At 42.0% G+C, this 23,902-nt stretch overlaps 1 protein-coding gene across 4 annotated transcripts in view; it reads left to right on the top strand.

The window, feature by feature from the left end:
* Positions 1 to 23,902, top strand: part of LOC309415229 (CUGBP Elav-like family member 4) — a gene marked incomplete at its 3' end in the record, with an annotated part of 587,555 nt that overhangs the window by 561,253 nt on the left and 2,400 nt on the right. For 2 of the 4 annotated variants that reach the window (XM_082012681.1, XM_082012682.1), the window contains exons 7-10: positions 4,560 to 4,709; positions 7,617 to 7,682; positions 9,279 to 9,359; positions 13,839 to 13,922. In XM_082012681.1, the coding sequence (XP_081868807.1) occupies positions 4,560 to 4,709; positions 7,617 to 7,682; positions 9,279 to 9,359; positions 13,839 to 13,922 (381 nt within the window). Of the gene's footprint in view, positions 1 to 4,559; positions 4,710 to 7,616; positions 7,683 to 9,278; positions 9,360 to 13,838; positions 13,983 to 23,902 lie in introns of all 4 variants that reach the window. The other 2 variants (XM_082012680.1, XM_082012683.1) reach the window with 2 other exon arrangements.

Below are 23,902 nucleotides of genomic sequence, written 5' to 3' on the forward strand. Positions count from 1 at the left end.
CTGGGCCCAGCTAGGGGTTATCATCTGTATCAGGAAATTGTTGTATGGGCAAAGCCAAAGAGCTGTTCAAAGTGTTTGTCGCTGGTGAGCGAGGAGATCAAGAGGGCTGAGACACACCAAAGAAGGGATGCAATGGGCTTGTTGGAGAGGAGGGAGGGTGCCGGCAAGGAAGGCACTGGAAAAAGCTCTCAGTCATGACTACTCCCTCTCAACCTTATCCCTTACACAAGTTTACCTTAGCTCTGATCCAAAAACAAGCAAAATAAGGTTTGTGGTGAGATTCAATATCATAAATGAGATGAGCTATGCCTTAGTGACATATAAGCCTTTCGCCTCCCGTGAAATAGGACAGGAGGTACTCAGGGAAGACTTCTGGTGCTAAGTGGAATCCAACTATTTGCTTGAGAAGGTTTCTGGCTGCTGGAGCAGAGACAGATAGCCAGTGAAGGCTTAAGCTGTGACGGGACACAAGAATCACATTATTCAGTGGGCAGATAATTAAGCTGGGGTGAAACAAGACTGGCTTTTCCGGGGCTGAAAGGAAGAAGAAATCATTTGGCAGAAACATGTTAAGGAATTACCAGGCCTGGTAGTCTTGCAGTGGCATGTGGTCTAACACGGGGAAGCAGGGGAGCAGGAAAAGCGGGGCCAAAAGAAGTGAGAATTTGTAGAGCTTTGCAATAAGGCACTGACTGATGGGGAGCAGAGGACTCGAGGCTGCATCTCCAGAGCACAACTTATAAGGGACAGCTTGGGATAGAAGGGTCCCGGGGTGATGTTGGGTGTTCCTATGAGAGGCAGTGGGGATGGGATTGTATTCAGAAATACATGCCATACCAAAGCACCCTGAAGCATCAACCTGTCCCGGAGGGGACTACCTTTACAAGGTTTTGGGTTGAGATGTGGGGGATCAGCTGGCCATTGTGCAGATGGAGCAGGATCTGGGAGTCCAGAGCAGTAAAAGAGGAAAGGGACAACTTTGTTGTCGAACATGGAGATATCTGCACCAGCCCTGGAGCAGGAAAGGGCCATCTGACAAAACAGCCAGGAAAGATGATTCATGACTGAGGAACACTGGATCGCAGGGAGATAAGACACCACAGCAGTGTAAACTTGTAGGCTGTTCCTAATGAAATCAGTTCTACTAAACTATCTGCCTAAGAAAACCTTCCCTTTCACACACCTTAGCTTTTCTTTGCAATCTGTAGCTGGGAACAATGTCAGCAGCTACTGGATCAGTTACCCATCATTTCCTTTGCTTGTATTAAAATATGAGGGGCAAAAAGGGAGAGACAGACAGACAGATTTTATTCCACACAAATTTATGTAGCACCAAGGAAAAACACTTCACTCAAAAAACTCTTTTGCATCTAAATAAGTATTGAGAAAGAGTGAGTTCTAAATATCAGTACAACAGCCAAATTCTGATCATAGCATGATATTCAGCACATGAAAAATATCCCAGCCCTTCTTTGGTGTAACTTCTGCTCCTTTTCTTATATGCCTGGTGCCTTTTGGGAGTGCTATACTCTTACTGTCAGAATACAAGAGAGGAAAGCTCAAGGGGTTTTTTACATGCTTTCCAGAGCACACATGAGTGGTCATTATTGAAAATAAGATGCTGGTTTAGAAGAGCCCTTGATCTATTTCATAATAGCAGATTTTGCACTCTCCTTATGACATATTTTCCTTCATGGATCCTCTGAACTTTTGCATTATTACAGCTTTACCTTTTATGTGTAGTTTCCTTCATGAAAAACCTTGTAATGGCTTGTGGAAAACCCATTGACAGTTATTCCTTGGGTGAAACGTTTACACTTTGAAATGACTCCTTGTATTAGTACAACACTCACAAAGCTTGTGATAAGACAAAGAGAAAACATTTCACATAACATCTGAGCAAGCAAGCCTAGATCAATAGCAGTGATTTCTGAGTAGCCAGGAGATAGCTGAAGCCTAACGTGAATTCTCCTGCTGGCTTTTGTTAGCATTCAGAAAGGCAAATGGAAAATGATCATTCTGCTTCATAGGAGGATTTCCAGTCTTTGAAGTATTTATTTGTTCTGACTTGGAATGAAAATGAAATATTTCAAACTTCTCTGAAAAACGGGCATTAAAAAAATTGTTTGTAACATTAAAAAAAAGAACTCTCTTATTCTTTCCTAAGCAAAAGAAAAATGCTAGGAAAAGGACACTGGTAACCCAGAAGTCCTACAGGCTTTGGACGTATGGGTTGAGCACAATGCCTCTCTGCTGGTATCTTCAAGCATCCTAATCCAGACACTTTTCTCTTCATCCCGTCTCTGAGAGAGTAGGTTCCTAGAGACATGGCCATGAGTTCATTCAGGCTCATGAGGCCCATGTGACCTACAAACTTAAAGAGTTTTGGATGCAGGCAAATCTAGCAGACTAAAGACTGGATCCATTCTACCTGGCTTTAACCACACAGAAGTTACACATCTAATTTAAAGTAGTCACCTGGCTTCCTTGTGGTCAATGAAATGCAGTAGGCCGTCCCAGTGGTTAATTGAGACCATAAAAAATTGATGCTGGTTGCTGGCATTTTGACCGTTTCCCACCAAGAGTCATGTTTGTCACAGACAACAGTCTGTAACTGCAAGGGAATTACATTGACATGTGTGAAACTTTGCTGCAAGTTTTGCCTTTCTCCCAGTGTTGGCATAATCTGAGTGAAAAGTGGATGTGCAGTTAGTCTGCCACTCTGTTAACTACACAGGAAGGCTAGAAGTAAAATTTAATTTAGGCTTCCTTCCTGCCTTCTCTTCTCCCTCTATCCCTCCATGTTGTATATATGTACCTGGTGTTGCTGCAGCAAGAGATGTCAAAGCAGGGATGAAATTCACAACTGGGATGCACCATGAATTGTTTTGTGTGGTGACATTATGGCACTTTTACTCAAAATACAGATCTGACCTCTCCAGGAGAGTTCTTTATAAGAAGTACAATAAAGAATTGCAATGAATATGCTTAAATTCCTTAGAAATGCATGAAATAGCAAGCAGAAATCCTGTGCTGAAGTTTTAGAAAAATTACTTATATTCTCTAGGAAAATAAAGCAGAGATCCAGAAAAGCAACAGAAATTTTAACTAGTCTTTGTGATTTGCAAGCTGATGGTATATGCTAAGAATATTGCCTTTATACTTCAGTTGCCATGACATGCTGCCAGTACTTCCGTAGAGGACATCTTTAAAGGCCAACACAATTTAAATAAGCAAAAGGGAAACAGAAGCTTGTATGCTCAAGCTGTAAAAAAATAAGCCGATCTATTGCCTGCTTTTTGACCACTCAAACCAGAATATTTGAAAATATGTCATGCATTTGTATTGGCTTTCTTAAAGCACCAACAGAGACTGAAGCAGTTGTTAAAGAGTGTTATTGGACTAACCCATAGTGGAATGGTGGTATATTAAAGAAAGTTTCTGCAATTGGTTTAATAAAGAGGTTACTGCAAAAATTGTCCTTTCATTTAGTAGTATACCCTCAGACAGAAAGATATTGCTCAAGATAAGATAGTTTAACTTCCCACTTAAGCTGCCAAGACAAAAATACAATTTCATACTTATTGAAAAGTCATTTTTTGTTCCGCCCCAAAATTGTTAATATGTTGCAAGAAGCACAGACTTCCCAGGAATTTTTAAGCATACATAGGAGAAGACAATGAGGTAGCAGAGGGACTTAAGTCTCACCTCAGAAATTTAAGAATTCTCTAGTAGCGAGTGATATGATCGCACTCAAAACATAAAGACTAAGCTGTTCTCCTGAAATAGTAGCATTAAAGTCTCCCAGAAGGTGCATCTGGGAAGAATGACAGGAGAACAATTCCATGAAAAAAACCACATCTAGCCCAAATTTTGCCCCTGCTGACTGGGATATCTCTGCTCAACCTCTATGAAGTTTGGGATTAACAGTGACACTAAAATAAGAAAAACTATCCCTGTCTGCTTTCAGGCTACAAATCAACTTGCCAAACCTTTTAAGGATCCCTGGTGCTTAGAAAGTTCAGAATGAGTTTGTACATGTAATATATATTCATGAGGGAGTGCAGACAGAGTAGTCCTGGAAATTGGTACACCCACAAAGCTGGCATCTCCAAAGAGAAACTGAGAGGAACTGCTGTAGAAAAGTGGGACTGAGAATTTGCTTCTGGTGCTGAATGATATCTAGGAAAGAAATGTCTGCCTATTTAGAAATTTAAAAAGATAACACTCCAGGGAGAAAGTTGAGGAGGAAGGGTGATATTTCTAGTTTTCTATTGGCTGATGTTAGCCCTGTATCTAGTCTAGAGACCATGATCGCCGAGCAAAAGCGTCATTCTGTTGAACACATTTTGCAAACCTTTCTTAAGTTCTTTCTAACCACAGGTGCGATGGCAAGCACTCCTGACATTTTTTGCCTGACAGCTAGAGAGCTTTCTCATTTCTTGGATTATAAGAAGCTTTCTGTGTGTTTGTCAAAGCTGTTCTATCAGTAGTTTTCTCATTGTAGTTTTTGCTTCCAGTACTCACCAGCTCTGATTTTATTTCCTCACCATTTGCAGGTGGAAGCACACCTCCTGGCATAACTGCACCAGCTGTGCCTAGCATCCCATCTCCAATTGGGGTGAATGGTTTCACTGGCCTCCCGCCACAGGCTAATGGGCAGCCCGCCGCAGAAGCTGTCTTTGCTAATGGCATCCACCCTTACCCAGGTAAGCAAGACCAATGCCGTGTCCACAGTCTTAATGAGTTTGTCCACATCCATGAGTTTTGTCTAGCATGAGCCACCTCAGAAGCATTATACATCACACCATTAAGGTTCAGTCTAGCATTAGTGTAGTTAGGTCTTACCCAGCTACAAATATGCAATTAAATCTGGATGATAGACATCAAAGGCATGTTCAGGGGTGGAAAATTTTTATGCTAAAGAATTGAGTGCTCATCTGCTGGATGATTTGTTTTGTAAATACAATCACAACACCCAGCATGCTTCGATTTAGTTAAAATTTGATCTGAAGTCTGACCAGTTCATGCAGGCAGAGCTCCTAGGGGTAGTCCCAAGGCTCTTGCTCCTGGCTAGCCTTTAAGGAGCTGTACTAAACCTATTTGCATCTTCTAGCACCCACCGTTGCTATCTCCTGCTGCAATTCCCTTGTAACCAGATGACACTGAGAGGACAAACCCAGAGCGTCCACATGACTGCTGAGCCAAAGTGCTCCATGCCTCAGATTATGTGCTCAAGCAGTGGGCGCTGGTCATCAAAAAGCTTACTGCATCAAAATCCTGTTGCCTTAGCAGGCCTGGAGACTGAAGCCGCATTAATATAGCGACAAAATGGTAAAGCTGAGCAGTTTTGTGGCACATCACCAGAGAACTGCTGCTGGGATTCATAATCTGTGAATAGCTCAAAAGATGCCAGCACTGAAGAGGTGATTTTGCAAGCCCTAGCAGTCAGGAATGAATGAGGGAAGTTAAAGGAGCCATACTGACTTGTACTTAAAAACATATGGACACTCTGACATTGTAATCACCAAGAAATCGGGACTTTACAAGCAGTAATCTAGTATTTTAGGAAATCAAACACTGAGTCAGATGCTCCAGCCAAAAAGCACACAAAACCCCTCAGAAAATAATTCTTTCCATCTCAGCTAGTCCTGGAAAATTTAAAAGATGGATCACCACAGGATACTTTATGACCTACAAGGAAAAATATCAGATAAAGCAGAAATACAAAAGTCTTACCTAGTTACAGCTCAGAAAATATCGCAAAAAAACCTCTGACCTGTGAGTGTAGAAAAGGAAATCACAGAAATATCAACAGTATTGAAAAAAATAATTTTAATTTCCCACTTCTTGACTTTGTAAATATTTCTCCATGATTTCAAATTTAAGCAGAATTGAAATCAAGGTGTACTGTGCTAAAATGTAGGCATGCATATACATGTTTGTAGCAGCTTAGAGGGATGGGGAGCTCTTGGAGGCTTATAGAGACATCAGAAGCTTAGACGGAGCCTTTAGTGCTCTCACTGAGCTCAACCACGGCAGCAAGGAAGAGCTCTGTCTTTAAGGTTATATAATTATAGCCATCTGTTCAGCTACCCATCTGAGTCTCTACCTGTTTGCCAGTCTACCATCTCTCTATTTATCAATTTCTATATGTAGCTGTTTTCTCTTTTATCTTTAGCCTTTTAGCTAATCTATGATCTCTTACTGCATATATCAGAGAAATATGATCTTTCTAGATGATTTTTAATGACTTGAGATTTTGTTACTATCTCCAACTCCTCCCATAATTAAAGCAAGCTTTCAGTTAGGCATTTAATCCATGATTATATAAAAGTCATTGACCATTGTCTCTGAGTTTTGGAGAGCCTTGCTCAGATAGCAATTCACAGTACGATCCTGCACAAAACCAACAGCCTAATACACTGAAGGGTGACAGTCATCTTTTCTCCCCTTCGCTGCAGGCAGACATGCTCCTTTCTGCCTTTAAAGCTGATATGCAAATAATCTTTGTGTAAAATTTGGATTTATGTCAGTGTGTCTTCAGCAATATTTTGGTGTTTCCTGGCGCTCAGCTTCCCCATAACTTAATGACATCTTTAGTTATAGCAGAGGTGTAAAGGGAACAGTGGTAGGCCAAACCCTCAGCTTTCATTTTACTTCAGCTTATGCCCACCAGCAAGGAAACCCTGAAAGCAAGTTCCTTTGTAGCAGTTTGGGTGTAGGATACATCCTGTGTTTGCTCTGTCTTATTCTCTTCCTTCACATGAGCATTTATGCCCTCTGCAAAACCTTTCTCCTTTCCACAGGCTTTATTGAGGCTTGGAGCTTAGCAACATTAAAAAAAAAAAGCATTTGACATTTATGTGGGTAATGAGAATATCCACAGTCACATTAGACTGGATAAAAATGTAGAAAGGACACAAACATTTATTGTTTATGATATAAGCCAGCCACAACCTGCTTTTTCGTCACTGGGCAGCTTATTCCGTCATTGTTCATTATAGAATTTTTCACACTTTCCTCTGTAACATGTTACTGGTGCTGACCTGTGGTTTTCCGGGTCTGTGTTTATAAATGCAAAGGTGGAAATAAAATACTAAAAAGCTGAGCATGCAATTGCACTAACATTTTAGAGAATAAGAGAACATGCCAGTTGCCATCCAAAGTCAGCATCTTCCAAAAAACTCTTTTATGTTATATCTCTCATTCTGAAAGTGGGCAAGAGTGCTGCAGTATTATGTACATGGTCTTGCTATGGTTATGACTTGCCATATATTGTTTAAAGCCTGAATTTTGCTCTCAGATACACTTTCACAGTACACAAAACAGTCAAATGTGGGTTCACAGCAGTATATCCTGTAGCAGAATGTTCTTTGTTGCCTGAAAATAGAAAAACAGGATAATCAAATCTCACAGGGTGACAGCTGGGGGACAGGGGTCTTCTGGCCATCATGGGGGGGGCTCTATGCAGTGCTCTCCATAGGATGAGCGAGCTGCTCCTCTTCTAGGACCTGCAAGCCCCTGGGTTTGTCTGTCCCACACCACATATTGATGAGGGGAAAAAGGGAGAGTGCTGTCATGCTTTAATCCCTTAATTCCTTCTCTCTCCACAGCACAGAGCCCCACAGCAGCTGATCCCTTGCAGCAAGCCTACGCTGGAGTACAGCAGTATGCAGGTCGTTAGTATTAACACTTTCTCCAAATAAATCTTTCTCTTCTATAAAGCTTTTAATGTCTGAACACACCTGAGGGGCCCTGGGGAAGACAGGTGTTTGCAAATACAGATGCGAGCTGGGGGCCACAGACTCCCAGATTAAATTTGCTCTTATGAAAACAAACATAAAGCCCAGGGACTTCTCTCCCAAAGGAGACACTCTTTCCTTTCTGTAGGAAAAGGCTCCTACTGACCCATACCTGGGTGCAGTTTCTTTGCCATGACCAGGTCTGGTCTGCTTAGCACAGAGCACAAGTGCAAATTCAGAACACTGATTTGGGGGCCACTTTCTATAACAGGTCTCCTGAGTGCTGCAGCAAGGAGGGGAGATGGGCAACCTCACCTTGCAGAGCCTGGCAGGGTATGGTATATCTGCACGTATCCATATTTTAGACTATGGCTACGCTCACCATACCCTAGCTATTTACTTTGAGGCTTGCCTCGAGTTATGCCTCGTTTCCCAGCAGCTTTGTCCATGGCTCTCAATAGGTGAGCCTTTACTCACATCGCCCTGTATGCCGAGCAGCTCCTTTGCAGTTGATGGACTGACACCAGCCAAATTGACCTGGTGCAGACCATGACCCAGCCGTATTCAGCCTTCCCTTGGAATGTGTCCATAGCCAATGTTGCGAGGAAGCTGCCACCCCAAAGTCATTACTTCCTGTGGTAAATGAAGCAATCGTGAGCTCCCGCTGAGGAATGGCTATTATCTCATGTCAGTGCTCTATCTGGAAACTTAATTGTCTATGTAGGGCTTAATTTGCCAGTGTTTTAGTTATTGTCATTTATTGCTTGTGAGGTTTGATAGATGGGAAGCTCAACCTGTTGAGCTGTTAATTAAGCCCTCTGCACACACATGGCTCCTAGCCATGACTCTCTGGCCTCACAAGCGTATTCTTAGCAGCAAGGCACATCATCTACCATCTCTGGTACTGAATGGCTCCCCTTTTCTGCTTGGAGGGGGAGCTGACGGGGGGGGGAATTTTTTAATTGCTGCACGCTGTTTACACTGTGTTTTTGTGAGAGAGTGGGGAAGTCTCTACAGACATGAAAGAAATTGTATATGCAACTGTTTATATGCAACTGTTTATGTGCAACTGTGCCTATACAATGTGTCATAAGACAAAGGTTAGAGTAAGGGAGGACACGTGTGAACTTTTTTTGTAAGCATGTGAGTTAGGGTGTAAGAGAAATTACACAGGGAAAGCTGTGCATTGTCTCTGTTCATGGCTGTCAGCATGAGTATCTACGTGCTGATCTCATGAATGAATGTGTTTTTGAAACCATCTGGAATGATTACCTTTCTCCACTGGCAGAGATCTCAGCAGACACCCCATTTACACTGAACACAGGGCAGATGCTCAGGGCCATGTGGCACTGCCTGGAGAGCAACCATAGTACTTCTGCCACATCTCAGGCTGTGTGAGATTGCCATCCCCAGAGCGAAAATGCAGGAGGAAAGCCCAGCTCTAGCTTAGTATGGTGGTTTGGAATGAAAGATACTGCTTTCCAGCATTGAATTTTGTCCCTCTTTCTTCTCTCCTTTTCTCTCCCTTAATAGCTGCTTATCCTGCTGCTTATGGCCAGATTAGCCAAGCTTTCCCACAGCCACCTCCCATGATCCCACAGCAACAGAGAGAAGGTGAGTAAATGGGCAGTCCTTCTTTCTGGCCTCAGCACGCCATCCTCACCACATTTGTTCCCCTCCTCATACATGTAAAGAGAAAACATTAAAAATCTGATTACTTTGAATCCCTGGTCCACTGACTTTTTTCTCAATTTTTTGTGTTTGGCATCATTGGCACTAAGAGTAATATGCAGGAATGTCCTCACAGGAAATCAATGCTGAGATCTCCTCAGTCCCCAGGGAAGAGAGCATGTTGAAGTTCACAGCAACATAGGCACTAATGTTGGGGGGGGGTGTCTCTGTGTGTGTGTGTATCTATGTTAGGGACACAGATTTAAAAAAAGCAATTGCATTGGAATAAAGAATTTAGTAGGAAACAAAGCGCTGGTGGCCTTTCATTAGAAGCCAGTAACGTGATTTCAGACAGCTGCTATTTAGAGAATGAGGACCTTCTATTTAGAGGAGCTGATCTAGTCCTTTCAGTCTCATTTGATAATCTTGAAAAAGAAATCATCCCTTTTACAGCCCAATCTTTATATCAGTATGATAAGAATCATGTAGTAAAACTACCTATTTCTAGACATTGACTATGAGATGAGTCTGGGTTAGCTATTCTGCAGGACCGTATGGCTGCACTGGAGACATGAAAAATGAAGAGGTGAATGTCCCACATTCTGGGAGGTATGCATGGCCTGTAATGTTTTGGACCCAAAGACTTGTCTGAGTAAGGAGTCCCTTATGTTCCCTTTATCCTCAGTGGGGACCAGTGTGATAATCAAAAGCAACCCACTGAGATAGTCGCAACTGTCCTCCAGGGAGTCCGCTGTTCTCTTTTGACTAGAAGAGAAGACTGCTTGCCTGAGAGAGGCATTTAATTCAGGTGCTCCAGCTTAGTGTAAGAGACCCTCATAAATAATTACATCTCAACTCTTATCCTCTATTAGATCATTCACATGTATTTTATATGTGTTATTAAATATAAAATTATATTTAATATAGTGTGACAGAATGAAATTAATTAAGATTACACTATCAAACTCAAACAGTCTGACAGCCTAGAACTGCTTTGGGAGACAAAACTCTAATTTTTGTACAAAAATTAGAAATTTCTGCATTTCAATCCACTTTGGAATCAATTTTTTTCCAATGTCAGATTTTCCTGTGGAACAGAACTTCCAGCTCCTGATTAGTTGTAGTACATGTACCTGCTGTGAGAACAGATGCGCCTACCTAACTTATCATTACAGAGATTGCCCCCCCCTTGCCACTGAAGGAGTTTGGTTTTTTATTTACTTAGTGGGGCTAGATTAAATATAAGACAAAATGGAGAGATGATCATTGCTCAGCATAGCATTGTGCCAGGAACCATCAGAAGCAAAGGATAGCTTTTTTGCACAGTTTGAAAACCACACTGCCCAAAGATTCCTCTGTTCACAAGGCATGTGTATCTCTGTGGGTTGAGGGTGAGGGTCATTCAGTGCCCAAGTTATCTCATAACTCCTCCTACTTTCCTGTAAGCAGCTGTTATTGAGGATGTTTGGGGGCCAGATATATGACATGAAAAACTAGTGTGATGCAAGTTGCCATTCCCAGTTTCATCCATTTTCCTGCAGTGTTTATAGATGCTGTGGCTTTTTCTCCTCCTTGCTAGAGGGAGAATCTCTAAAGCATGACACTCCCTTTTAGCAGAGGGTCAAGACCTTGAAACATGTCTAATGTTTAATAAGAAAACAGAGCATGAGGGAAGTCTAATGCTAGTAATTGTCATTGCTTAGAAGAGTAATTTATGTTTCCAAGGATGTGTACAAATATTGATTTGTTAATGAACCAGGCCGATCACAACAATAAAATCAGTGATCACACTGTTAATAAAAATACTAAGTTACCACTCCCGGATCCCAGTTGGATAAGAAGCCCAGAGCTGCTTGGCAGCTGCAGTCTTGCTGTAGAGACTAGTCATTATTTCCCCATGAGCACTCAGGCTATGACTGGGTGCATAGGATGGAACGAATCCAAAATGATCAAAGGTAGAGATGAAATTTTGGTTCAGGCCATGGCAACCAGGCAAAACTGGGGGGTAATTTTAAATTTGTATGGTATTGTTCATCCTGACGTAGTTTTAGAAAGTCAGAAGTAAACTTAGATATTAAAATAAAGTAGTGGAGGCTTGTGATTCTCATCTGCCTTGTGCTCAAACATTGTGGGGAGTGAATAGCAAGCAGATACAGAAGAGGCAATGAAATTCCAGACTCTCAATGTTTTGCTGTAGAGATGAGGTGTGCAGGTGGCCAAACGGCTGCAGCCTAACTTCATACATGGGACAGCCCATTTTTAATTATTGTTCAGAGAGAAATCTATTCACAGCCTTTTCTTATGACACTGATTCATGGTGTTGGGGATGCAATAATAGTCAACTGATGTTAGGACATGTATATGGAGTTAAATTTGATAGGGGACAGCTAGGGATAGGTTGGGTTTGCGGTTGTCCCCATGCTAAATAACTAACAAGCTGGAGGGTGAGGAGCATGGGCAGAGAAATGTCTTTAGCATCTCAGGTCCAAGCAAGGCAAATCAAAATGGACCCACCACAGAGTTATCTACCATGTGCTTTTGTGCTGTCAATCACAGCTTTTTCCATTATCCAGTATGGTTTGCCTGTAACTTACAGACATTTCATAATCTTGCATTCCTTAAAACTTTTCTTTCCTTTTTGTCCGAATCAAGGCTAACTGTGCTTCTCATATATTACTATCTATAACTGTGGGAAGATGGAAAAGCTTGGCATGAAATAGAGGAGTCCAGTTGTGTGCCATTGAGGTTCAAAAGTAATTTAGCTAAGCAGATGACTGGCTGCTTAATTGCTTAATTATCCCACAGTAGGAGTATCCCTGTTTTAGAAGAAACTGTGGAACCATCCTCATGACCTCTAGGAAATGCAAAGGATCAGCTGTTCCTTCATGACAGTCCTCTTAGCAAATTAGCGAGGAAAACTGTGCTTATCAATTAGTCATTAAGGCTTCATTTTTCTACTACTCCAAAAGGAAATGTGGAGAACCTGTGACTTCAATCACGCTGAGACCCAGGAATTTTAGTGAGCCTTAAACAGGCATCTGTCAAAATCCTGCCTTCACCGTAATTTTCCTGCCAGCTGGTGGGTTGAGGAATGGCTAATAAAAGGTGGGAGCCTCTAAGGCAACCTTCTTTCCCCAACAGGAAAGACAAAGCTGTAATTTGCTGTGTTATGACACTGTAATTATGTCCTGATGAAGAAAATAAGACAAATTAAAAAAAAAACCTTTCCTTACCCAGAAGTAAATGGCGGAAATTTGGCTGAGTCAGGTGACAGGACTGTAGGCCTATGGGCTGCAGGAAGGAGGAAACCATCCTTTTCTCTGTCCTTTTAACCTCACAGCAGTGATCACACACTGTATCCCTTTCAGCTTGACCACTGTGGAGTTACCTGTCAAGGTCAGCAGTAGCTGGAAGTACCTTTGGAAATAAGACCATAAAAAAAAAATCCCTGCCTCGTCAAACTATATATTTTTCTGCTATTGAATAGTGCAAGGGATTTAAATGTTTATTTTTCAATAAAAACACTTGGACACACATCTTTTCTTTTGACTTTTGCTCAAGGACAGCATGCTTAAAAATAAAAGTCACATTGAAAAATTTCATTCTAGGCAATTTGGTCAGAGGCAACTTCTCCCTCTTCTGCCCTAAAATACAATTTCAAAAGAACATTTTCTGAGGGTGTCTACTTTAACTAAACTACACATTCCAACTAAAGACTCCTCTCTAGATATTTTTCCGAGGATCATCGGAAGTCTGTAAGAGTATATGTTACAGCACTGAGGTAAAAAAAGCAATGCTTCTTCTCTAGTAATTTGGATTTAAATCCATCTGTAATCTCTCTTGCAGAAACGTCCAGAATGGGGGATATGCCAAATGGTCTAAATTTGGGGGAATGTTCAGGTTGAGCCAACCTGGGGGTATGAATGTAAAATTCCACAAAGTCAGCCTGTGGGTGTGTGCATATCTTTCTACTTGTTCTCAGAGTCCTCTCACAGGCACAAAAATGATACTGAAACTTCTGCATGTAGACACTGAGAAAGGGTTAGTGTTGGTTACCGAAAACTTTAGACATTCAACAACATTATGAGGAGTCAAGATAAATTATGAACTCCATTCTTTCAGGGTTTTTTTGTTCTCATTCTTCCATTCTGTCTTTCCATGGCCACATGTGCTGCTGCATTCCTCTGTCTATATATTTTATCTTTGTGTCTGTGCTGGGAAGGTTAAAGAAGTTAGCACAGCTTCTAGGTGTCTTTCTGAGTTCCTGGTCTTCTGCTTTGTCCATTCCTCTGAGAGTCTACAGACTGCTTCCTAGAGGTGACCTGTCACTAGTCAGAGAGGGGATACTAAAATAAATCTCTGCTATATGCTTTCTTAGATCCTATTTCTCTCCATTCATGGGTCTTCTTTTTCTCTTCATAGGACCAGAGGGCTGTAACCTGTTTATCTACCATCTGCCCCAGGAGTTTGGGGATGCTGAGCTGATGCAGATGTTCCTGCCTTTCGGTAATGTCATCTCCTCGAAAGTGTTTGTGGATCGGGCGACAAACCAAAGTAAATGCTTTGGTGGGTAAAGATAACAAAACAATTAGATTCATCCAGGAAAGGGCTTTCTCTGAATACTTTACCTTTCAAACTGCTATCTTTATGCTCAAGTTATGATTTCTTTCAATTTACTCCTGTCGATACTTTCCCCTTCCCTCTTTCTCTTCTAATCGTCTCATGCTCAGAGTTTTGTGTGCTGCTTAGAAGTGAGAGCTTGGAATCTCACCAGGAGGGTGCTGTGGCTACTGGTGGTGGGGTGGAAAATATCCTCGGAAGGGGAGGTGGGGAGGGTACAGAAAAGATGAATACATGGCTCAAAATGGGGGGGGGGGGGCTGTGTAGGTGAAATGCTGATGGGGTCAGCAGTGGGAGGATGAGGCAGAAGGGAAATTTCTGTACTTAAGGAAAAGGAAAAAGACGTCATGGTTTTGAAGGGAAGACAGAGCTGTGGGGGCAGCTTTCCAGCAGCTCTGATGCATTAGACTGAAAGGGGACAGGGGCTGACCATCAATTGAAAGCCTGGTCTTGGGGGGTGGGGGGGCGGTGACTGCTGAGTGCACCACAGACAGCCATGCTCTTAGCCCACTGGACCTGAGCAGCACCACAGCAGATACAGATAGACTGAGTTAACACTGTGCCTCAGCTGACAGGCCATGATAAGAGGCTGGGTTTGAGATGTGGACTGTGCTCACACAGCTCTGACCTCACTGCTGTCTGAACGCCACCAGCTGGAGCATAGAAAGGGAACAAGATCAGCTGTCTGTCAGCCACCAGTTTGAGACACAGTGAGCTGCACCAAGAAATGGGGGACTTGTCCAGCCTGCAGCTGTTTGAGGATGTGTGCATGGTGTCACAGTGGAATACTGCTGTTTGCAAAGGTGTTGTTGTTAAGGGTCCCTTCTAGCAGAGCAGGGGCATGGGGACCCTGCCACATTTGATCCCATCCCACCTGGTGGACAGGGGACCCCCCCCATCCATGTGCCTACCACTAGGATGTGCAATTTCTTGTTCTCTGCGATCCAGAGCTCTTCGTACACCTTCCCTGAGAAGGACAGCCTATTGGGTTGCTTTTCCTATTAGTTACAGGTGATGTGGACTCTGTCTCTTAGGCAAACTTCCAGAGTTAAGACTTAATTGCAGTTTCATTTGATTTTAAAGCCACTCTCAGTCTCCACAGTATACTTCCCTTCCATGCTTCCTTCCCCTTCCCCCTCCCGGACAGCCCACTTCCCAAAACTCTTACCTCATCCCTTGCTAGCTGTGGTGCATGTCAGAGAATACTTCCAAGAGTTTTGTGCCTCTTCTCTATGCACAGTTCCTCCTGCTAATTCACAGAGGGTCTGAACGGGCTATTTTTCTGCTTTGATTGGAGGAGACCTGGCCCTTGATGTGAGAGACACAGCGTTCCCCTTCACCAGTAATCATAGGATTTCTGCACTCTCAAGCACTTGAGGAATGAAGGACAAAAGACTTTGGTATGAATAGGCAGTTGGGAAATTCAAATGAAAAATTACAAATTAGCACCATTCCCTCCAGAGTTCACCTGCTTTTTAGACTTTTAACCATATAAAAGCTCATAACAAGATGAGCAGACCAGCACAAGTCTAGGTAACATTGAAAACTAATGCTTCAAGAGTATCCATGGCTTAGAAATGGACCTTTGGCAATGAAATATTTAGGGGACTATCGAGCCTGGTTCCCCACATATTAACAAGTGGGAAGAAGAAAGGTGAGAGCCAAGTCCATAAGAGAAAGTATCTTCTGCACAGTGATGCAACTTATCTCCTCTTAGTTCAAAGGCTTTCTGGCTACAGTTTTTCATGACGATAGCAACACATACCTGGCTTGTGGGGCTGGCTTTATTGCAGCTTCCAAGATACTGTGACATTGTGGTTGATAGCTGAGCAGGAATTGAGGGATCTTAGCAGAAATTTTTCTTAACACTGAGTCTTACTGGGAGAAACTAAACTGCAGCTTGCTTGATGAAGTAAGCGCCAAAACTAATGGTGGGCTATTCCAGCCTGAAAGCAAGAAGGTGGCCTTTGTATGTGTCAACTGAAGTGCACAGGCAAGCAAAAGCAGGAATTAGAGATTGCTAGTGGATCCTACTCACCTTGTATTAGCTTCTGAGACACAAATATCCATGTCCAGTCAGTTTTGGGTCCCAGGGGTCACGACCCAGTTTTCTCTGGCTTTAACTTACTTGAGCTGGTGCCTGCTGTGACTGTTGTTCTCAAACATGTTGACTATGCTGCCATGTACGCCACTTCCAGAAGGATAAAAATAGCAGAAGTACAGGTACATAATTTGTCATGCTATGCTTCAAAACCTGCCACCCCGCTGACATTCAACTTTAAAGCAATGTAAAAATATAAGGGGTATTAAAGAAAGTCAGGCCTTTCATTTGTTTTTCTGTGTCCACTGGAGCTCATTAATTTTTTTGTTTACAAAGTAAATTTAAAAAAAAAATACTTTTTCCTAAAGGAAAAGAAGGGATTTTGTTAACTTTGAAAGCAGGAAAAATCTTTTATTTTTCTGCTTATACATTTCTCAAAACAGCTAAAAACATAGCTTTTGCATTCTGTTTCACTTTTTTAACCTAGGTAGACCTCTCCAACTCGTAGACTGGGGGGACAATTCTTTCTGGCCCCAGAAAGATATCCTACCATTATACGACCTTTTAAAATGTATCTGCTATGCAGATCCAAGTAAATTGCTGTAACAGAGTCTTGCCCCAGGTTGTCAAGAAATTGTCAAGAAGTCCTGCTTTAGACAAACTTTAAAAAGTCTGTGGAAAAAAAAGTCACCATGTTTTTTCCACGGGATCAGAAAATGCTTAATTTTCTGCTCCTGTGTCACAGTTGAAGTACTGTAATCAGCTGACCCAAATTGAGTCAGTAGAACAGCATCTCAAAACAGGACTTTTATTCCTTCCCGTTTGGGTCTGAATTCTCCCCTGCATTTCCAGCACAAAGTTATCTCCTTTGGCCACTAGTGGCAAGATAGTGCAGGGAAGCCACGGGAGCATTAGGAAGAAAGCAAGCTCAGACACAAACCTTTCTCCTGGTTTCTGGAGTCCATGATCCTGCAGAGAACCACTAGCACCTACATGTGCTGAAGAAATGGCGCTGTGGTCATGAAGCCTTTGACTTTCCCTGTTCAGAGGCCACCTCTTCCTGACTGACAAGGAGTAAGGAGGAATGCAAGCTACAGCAAACACCAGTCTCATGTATAAAATGTGAAAGAGCTCAAAATATGTCTACTGATTTCCATAGCAGGAGTGCTTGCTGTGGTGTGTAAGACTGCCTGAAAAAAAACCCTGACTACTCACTGAAAAAAGTAATTTACATTCGAAGGCTTCTTTGCCTTTGAATTTCCTTCTCTTGCATACATCCAGGTTAGACCCAAATCCTTGATGTTCCTTACGATTTTTGTAACCTCTGGTTTTTATCTTCTCCCTATCCTGATGCAGCTGTAACATGGCCAAGTGCAAACCACACTTCTCCTTCCCACTCACCAATACCCTGTCTATCCCCATTGCCCGAGGCTCTATTACACCAACCGTATCAACATCTCATTGCATTTCTCCTTAGGCGCTACCTTGTCCACCTTCTCATATTCAGAATTAGTGATTTCACCTTCACAGCTCTTCAGCGTTCTGACCTCTTTCCTCTCTCACTTGTCCTTCACTCCATGCCCACCTGATAGCTCTAGCCTCTTACAATGCACTTTCTCCTACTGGGCCTGGCTGTCCATTCCCACTGCAGGGACACAGCAGGAATCATTCTCAGTCAGGGAAAAAATTAGACTTAGTTGGATACTCCTTTAAGACAGTGATTCCCATTTTCATAGCAATCTGATCTAGGAAGTATTGCACAGAGGCACAGGATGCGACAGTCAACTTCTTCAAGATCCTGGATCTTGTCTCTGTACAAGATATAAACTGCACTCAATCTCTCACCTTCCTACTACATATGTGTAAGTTCTCCTGTGTGTAGTTATGCTCAATGTCAGAGGACATGAAATACATCTAAGTGCTGGTCTCAATGGTTTTGGTGATAATTCTCCTCTCAGTTACACAGATAATGTAAATGTGACCACTTTGTATAAAAGTGAAACTCCAGTAAAATGATAATATTTTATCTGAAAAGGCAAGTAGTCAATGTGAGAGTGGCCATTCTTCACGCTGCCCACACATGGCTCTACCTCTCTCAAAGGGTAACACTAAAATGCAGTCCTAATTTCAGGAGCACTCAGTGTTGTTGCACAAGACACATTTTAAGAAGGTATTTGAAGATGTTAAACTAGTGAAATACAGAGAGAGACGTGTTCTAGGAAAATGTTTTAACAGAGAAGAGAGAGAAGTATACGTTTGGGCAGTATTAATCAGGAAGAAATGACAGAAATTAGAAAAACAAGGATGTGGATGGAACAGCAGATGGCAAATGATTGCCTCAAGGTGTCAAATAAGAGGTAGATAAATTAAAGGTAGAGGAATTGCTTTACTGGTGCACTTGTAAAGTCATGCCTCCAGTCACTTCTTGCTGAGAGCAGTGAGCACCTGGATGTGCTGTCTCTTTGCATGCCATGGAGCAGCAGACACTGTGAGGCCAGTTCTGCTACACCCCACCCCCCCATCCCCTACATGTATCTCCTTGACATGTGGCTGTTCCCCATACCTACCGGTGTGGCAGCTTTGCTCTCTCTCCATGGACAATGACACCAGGAGGCTGTGAAGAACCTCTCATGCCCACAGAGATTCTGTGGTTTCCTTCCACTCAGCTTGATATGGTTGGACACCCCAGGTGTGAGCAACCACAACTGCTGGATGTTTTTCTCCCTTTCTATGCATTTCAGATGGATTTCACACTGTCAGAAGGATGTTCCACCCCTTTTTGAAATGTACCACATTAAACATAGCAAGAAGCATTCTAAATTTCACTGCAAACTGCATGGGCTTCCTAGGACCATAGATTTATATGGCTTAAATGGAACATCTTCTTTGACTCTGGGTACAACATGGACATCAAGTTTCATTCCAGATGCCTGCAGGGAGTCCACTTGAAAGTTGCTAGTGGGGCACCCCATTTGGAAAAAACTTCCAGTCTTCTCTGAAGATGCCAAAAGAGAAACAATAACATCACCTGATGAGGGTTACAGTAGTTAAGTGCCTTCACTGTTAAATATTTCTATGCCCCACTAAATTTCTTCTGCCTCCTAGCTTATGAAAGGAAACAGGGGAGCCAAAGGAGAGAGCTTAAAGGTGAGAAAAGCAGTGAGGAATGGACACAGGATGGAGTGAAGCTCAGGATAAGGGCTGAGGGATAGGTAGACTTTGTATCATGTAATTAAAAACGACACTGTAACAATTCAAGACTGCAGTGTGGTGACAGAAAGGTGGAGTGGGAGATGCAAGGCAGCAGGCAGGTCATGATGGTCTACATACCTGGAAGCTGAAACGGAAAGAAGCAGCATCAAGAGACTAGGACACAGAAAAGCTGTGACCAGCGGCATTGCAGATCATGTCTAAAGTGCATAAGACATAGGAGTGGAATAACGGATCCTGAGGTATATCAGAAAAATATTGTTCAGCACTTGCTCACAATGTACCTTCAAAATGCCCTGCCAAATCTGGTAGTTCCTTATTTAATAAAAAAAACCCAAACAATAAAACAAGTCCTTAACTTCATCCAGCAAAATGAGCAGGTCTAGGAGTAATGTGCTGTAAGGGTAAGAAATTCCAGTCGCCTGTTCCTGCCCCATATGGGTAATTATGGTTCAACATAGCTGTGTGCCTCGGGTTCCCCTTCTTGTAGGGGGACACTGACTCCTTTACACAGGGCTTTAGAAGCTGTGTATGGGGAAGAGTTATTTATCAGCTCAAAGTTTTTTTGGCGTTTCTTTTCTGATTCTTCTTTTGGTAATTAGGAAGACTCTGACCAGATAGAAGACTTATTAGAAATCACTTGGGAGAGAAGTGAAGCTCTGCTTTCTGCTGTTACTAGCACTATGATTAAATTTGATTTTTTTTTAATTTTACTTTTAACGTGATTTCAAATTTCCTAAGAAAAGTATCTACCTGAGCCTTTCCCTGTATTCCATAGAATTAGGCCATATCTTTTACTTTGTGTGATCTAGTGGCAGTACATTTTTTCAGGTCCCTGGACAATATCTAATTGTCATTCCCATATAGCTACAAGCTACAGACCAAAGCTCAGAGTGTAATGGAAGAAGTCACTAATTTGAGTGCCTGAATTGACACAATATGGGAATGATTTTCCAGTCACGTTAAGCATGCCTGATCCCTGGGCTATTTCTGTTCAGATCAGCACTACTTTTGTGGGCCTCTCCATGCTGAAGGACATGGCACAGCCAGCCAGCCAAGGAGAGAGTCATGAGGTATCCAGCTTAGTTTGAAAGGAAGCCGAGGGGAAGAGGACACCATTAGAGAGGTGCTTAGGGCTCCCAGGGGAAAGAGGCAAAAAGTTTATTATTTGCTAGATACACTTTGTTATACTCCAAAGCAGCCAGGCTCTGAAACTTCAGGTCTGCACAGTAAGGATGGGACTCTTCTCCAGCTGATAAGGAAAGAATTATGTGAGTAAGAAAGAGAAGGAGCTATTCCTCAAATTCACTGCACAATGCCTCCAGCCATTGCACTCTGTCGGAGAAGGCATTGGGGAGGAGGAACAGGAGAACTCTTAGGGCTGTGAGTCACTATTCATTTACAAACTATAATTAATCTGTTGTTTATATTAGTTTCTGATGTGCTCTCCAAGGTGCACTGAAAATGGTTTTCCTTTATTATAATGTTGATTGTTTATTGGGGAGATAAATCTAACTGTCAGTTATGCACTGACTTACCAAAACCTTCAGACCAAACAAGCATGTATGCATAAGGAACAGCTGTTTGCAGCTCTCCAGTTAAAGGGACAGCTGTGTCCAATAACTCACATTAAAGAGAATCTATACATTGTACAAAGGGACTTCTGCTTTCTTTTGTAGCTTAAGCATTTATTAGACAAGAATGTTAGCAGAATATGTGTTCTATTTATCAATCTGTCTATGTGTCTATCACTGCTCAATCCATCTCTCCACACAACTGATAGACACATTCCATCCAGAATATTTTTAATTTATGACTATGTTTGTACCTACCTATTCACATGCACACTTACACAATAATTTTAAATGTTTTTATTCATGGGGTAATTAGGTGGAGGAACTCATTACTGCAGGGTCTTTACAGCTACTCATTTAATTACTTTCAAAGGGGGAGTGGCCACATTTGTGACTAATAGAAATGACCAATGTTAAGAGTTAATGCCAGAAGAAAGAAAAGAGAAAAAAGAGGCTTTTAAAAGAGATTAAAAACTTAATGCTCTGGGCTTCAAATCAATCCATCAGCACTGGGACCTAGGAAAAGAACCTGATAGGGCTCTGCTGTGCCTACACAGCATGCTATCTGCTGCCACCTCCTCTAAAAAACCCTTTGACATTAATAGAGTAGATGAATCCATCCGGTACTACATGTTCTCCACACATATTATAGGTTCAAATGCAAATATCCTCGTGTGTGGAAATGCCAGAGGAGGGTCTGTAGTGCTACTTTCATTCAGGCCAGAAATTTCTGTTCAGAAGTGAGAAATGACCACTCCAAAGGGCAGGCACATTTCTGAACTCAAGGTCATTGATCTGCAGCGAGCAGATTTACCACATCTGCTCTTGTGAGATTGCAGAGCCCCAACAACATTTGGCTATGCATTACATCTATTGGGTTTTTTTTTTCCCAAGATCTCTCTGATGCAAGGCGAATTCGAGCTGGATGGAATGGACGAGTCTCTATCAATCCATCCAACCATCCATCCACCCCCTCATACCTATCTTCACCTTCTTTATATCCGTCTATCCAGTGTCATTCAGTGCACAGTACTGGTCTTCAGCATTTTTAAGTGTCAGGTAGCTAATTACTGAGCAGCTGTTCAATAGATCCTCACAGCTCTGTGCTTGGCCTCAGGCCTTCCTTACCGCAAAATATTCAAACCCTGGTATGAATATGAATTTATTATTACTTCCTCATCTGTTTTCCTAAGATCCTTCCCAGCAAAGCATTTGAGAATTCCACAGAGTTAAGTAAGAGCATTCTTAGAGTGCTCTTGGTGTCCTCATTTCACCAACGGGATGATGAGGCATATAAAGATATTCAAAACTATTGATTAATCTTAGATGCTTAATCTGAGATGCCATGATCATGATCAGTCTGTTTGCTTGTTTTCTCAAAGTATTTAACACAATGCAGGGCATGCTGTGTTTATCTTCCCTTCAGATGCAGGTAGAGTCAGCAGCCTTTCTGCCAGTGAAATCTCCAGTTATGCACCAAGCACCAAGAGGAACACACAGTAAAGCTTCATTTTTCACTGACAAATTAAAGAGGTGTCACATATCTCCTCAAAGACAGTGCCATAACTTTCCATATCTTTTTAATGTTCCTTTGACATTGGTTCTATTTGGGCCATGACAATTAAGTTACGGCTGGACATTGCTTTGCCATGGCTCAACAGTGACAAGGCCTAGGGACTGTCCATAGACAACTGTATAGACAAGGCCATCCTCTTCTGAGGGATAAGAGAGTTTAGTCATGTAGATACAAGGCATGATGTAACACTTGCACTCAGAGCCTGCTGTATTTTATTTCCTAGTGAAAAAAGTATCCTAGCAGATCTTTCTAAAGGAATTTTGTGATATATGATATACCCAGCATAACTGGGATCTCATGGCAGAAATAGGTATAAATTCCAGTTCTCCAAGGTAGTATTTGGATGTACAACTACAAAACCATCCTTTCCCTGCCTTATTTACTGTCTACATTCCAAAACTTTCAAGAGTATGATACATTGCCATTTTCCTCACCCTGTTATGTTATTCATTGTCTACAGTAATTAAAAGGATGCCATGAAAAAGAAAAATACTGAAATATGTGCAATGCCTTAATGCCTACACAAAACAATACAGAATTAAAATTTTATAGATAACATAATTTCTTGCATTTTTAACTCGAATGCTTCATTTTACAACCTTATTGTTTTAATGTATTGGTGCATGTGATATCTTCCCTTTTCAAGTAAGCAAAGCAAAAATCAGAAAAAAATCCACAGATGAGATTAACATCTTCAAATAGTATATATTGATATCTTCAAAGATTATCATCAGAGTAGAAACCTGCAATCCCCATAAGAATAGGTATACCTTTCTTAAGAATTTCTGCTATCTTAAATCGCCACCCAAATTCAACATCATTTATACTCTCCCCAGTTTTGATCAGTAATATATACAGATGTATAGGGTTGTACATTATATATGTACTATATACTTCTGCAATAGCAAATATGTCTGCAGTTATGTCTGCAATGAAAACCACTGAACAAGTGGTTTGCATTTGGGCAAACTGCTCCAATGCTTGCTGGCCTTCAAGGTGAAAAAGCTTTTCCTTGTATCCAGTCTGGACCTTTCTTTTTTCAGTTTATGTCATGTCCCTTGTTTCTCATTGTCTCACCGTGCACCCCTGTGAATCATACAGTCACAGTATCATAGAGTATGTCAAGTTGGAGGGGACAATTAAGGATCATTGCGTTCATCTCCCTACTCCTTGCAGGACTACCTAAAACTAATCCATATGACTAAGAGCATCGTTCAGATGCTCCTTGAGGTCTGACAGACTTGCTGCCATGACCACTTCCCTGGGGAGTTTATTCCAAGGACCAACCATCCTTTCAGTGAAGAACCTTTTTGTAATCTCCAATCTGTACTTCCCCTGACATGAAGAGACTATTTCTGACTTCTTCTTGTCATAGGACAAGTGCTCCAGCCCTTGTCCAGCCTGACGGCCCTATGGTGAACTCACTCCACTTTCTCACTGTCTTGCTTATGTTGGCGGGGAGGGG

This window comes from Phaethon aethereus (genome assembly GCF_964289735.1).
Source record: "Phaethon aethereus genome assembly, chromosome: W".
NCBI classification, from domain to species: Eukaryota; Metazoa; Chordata; class Aves; order Phaethontiformes; family Phaethontidae; genus Phaethon; species Phaethon aethereus.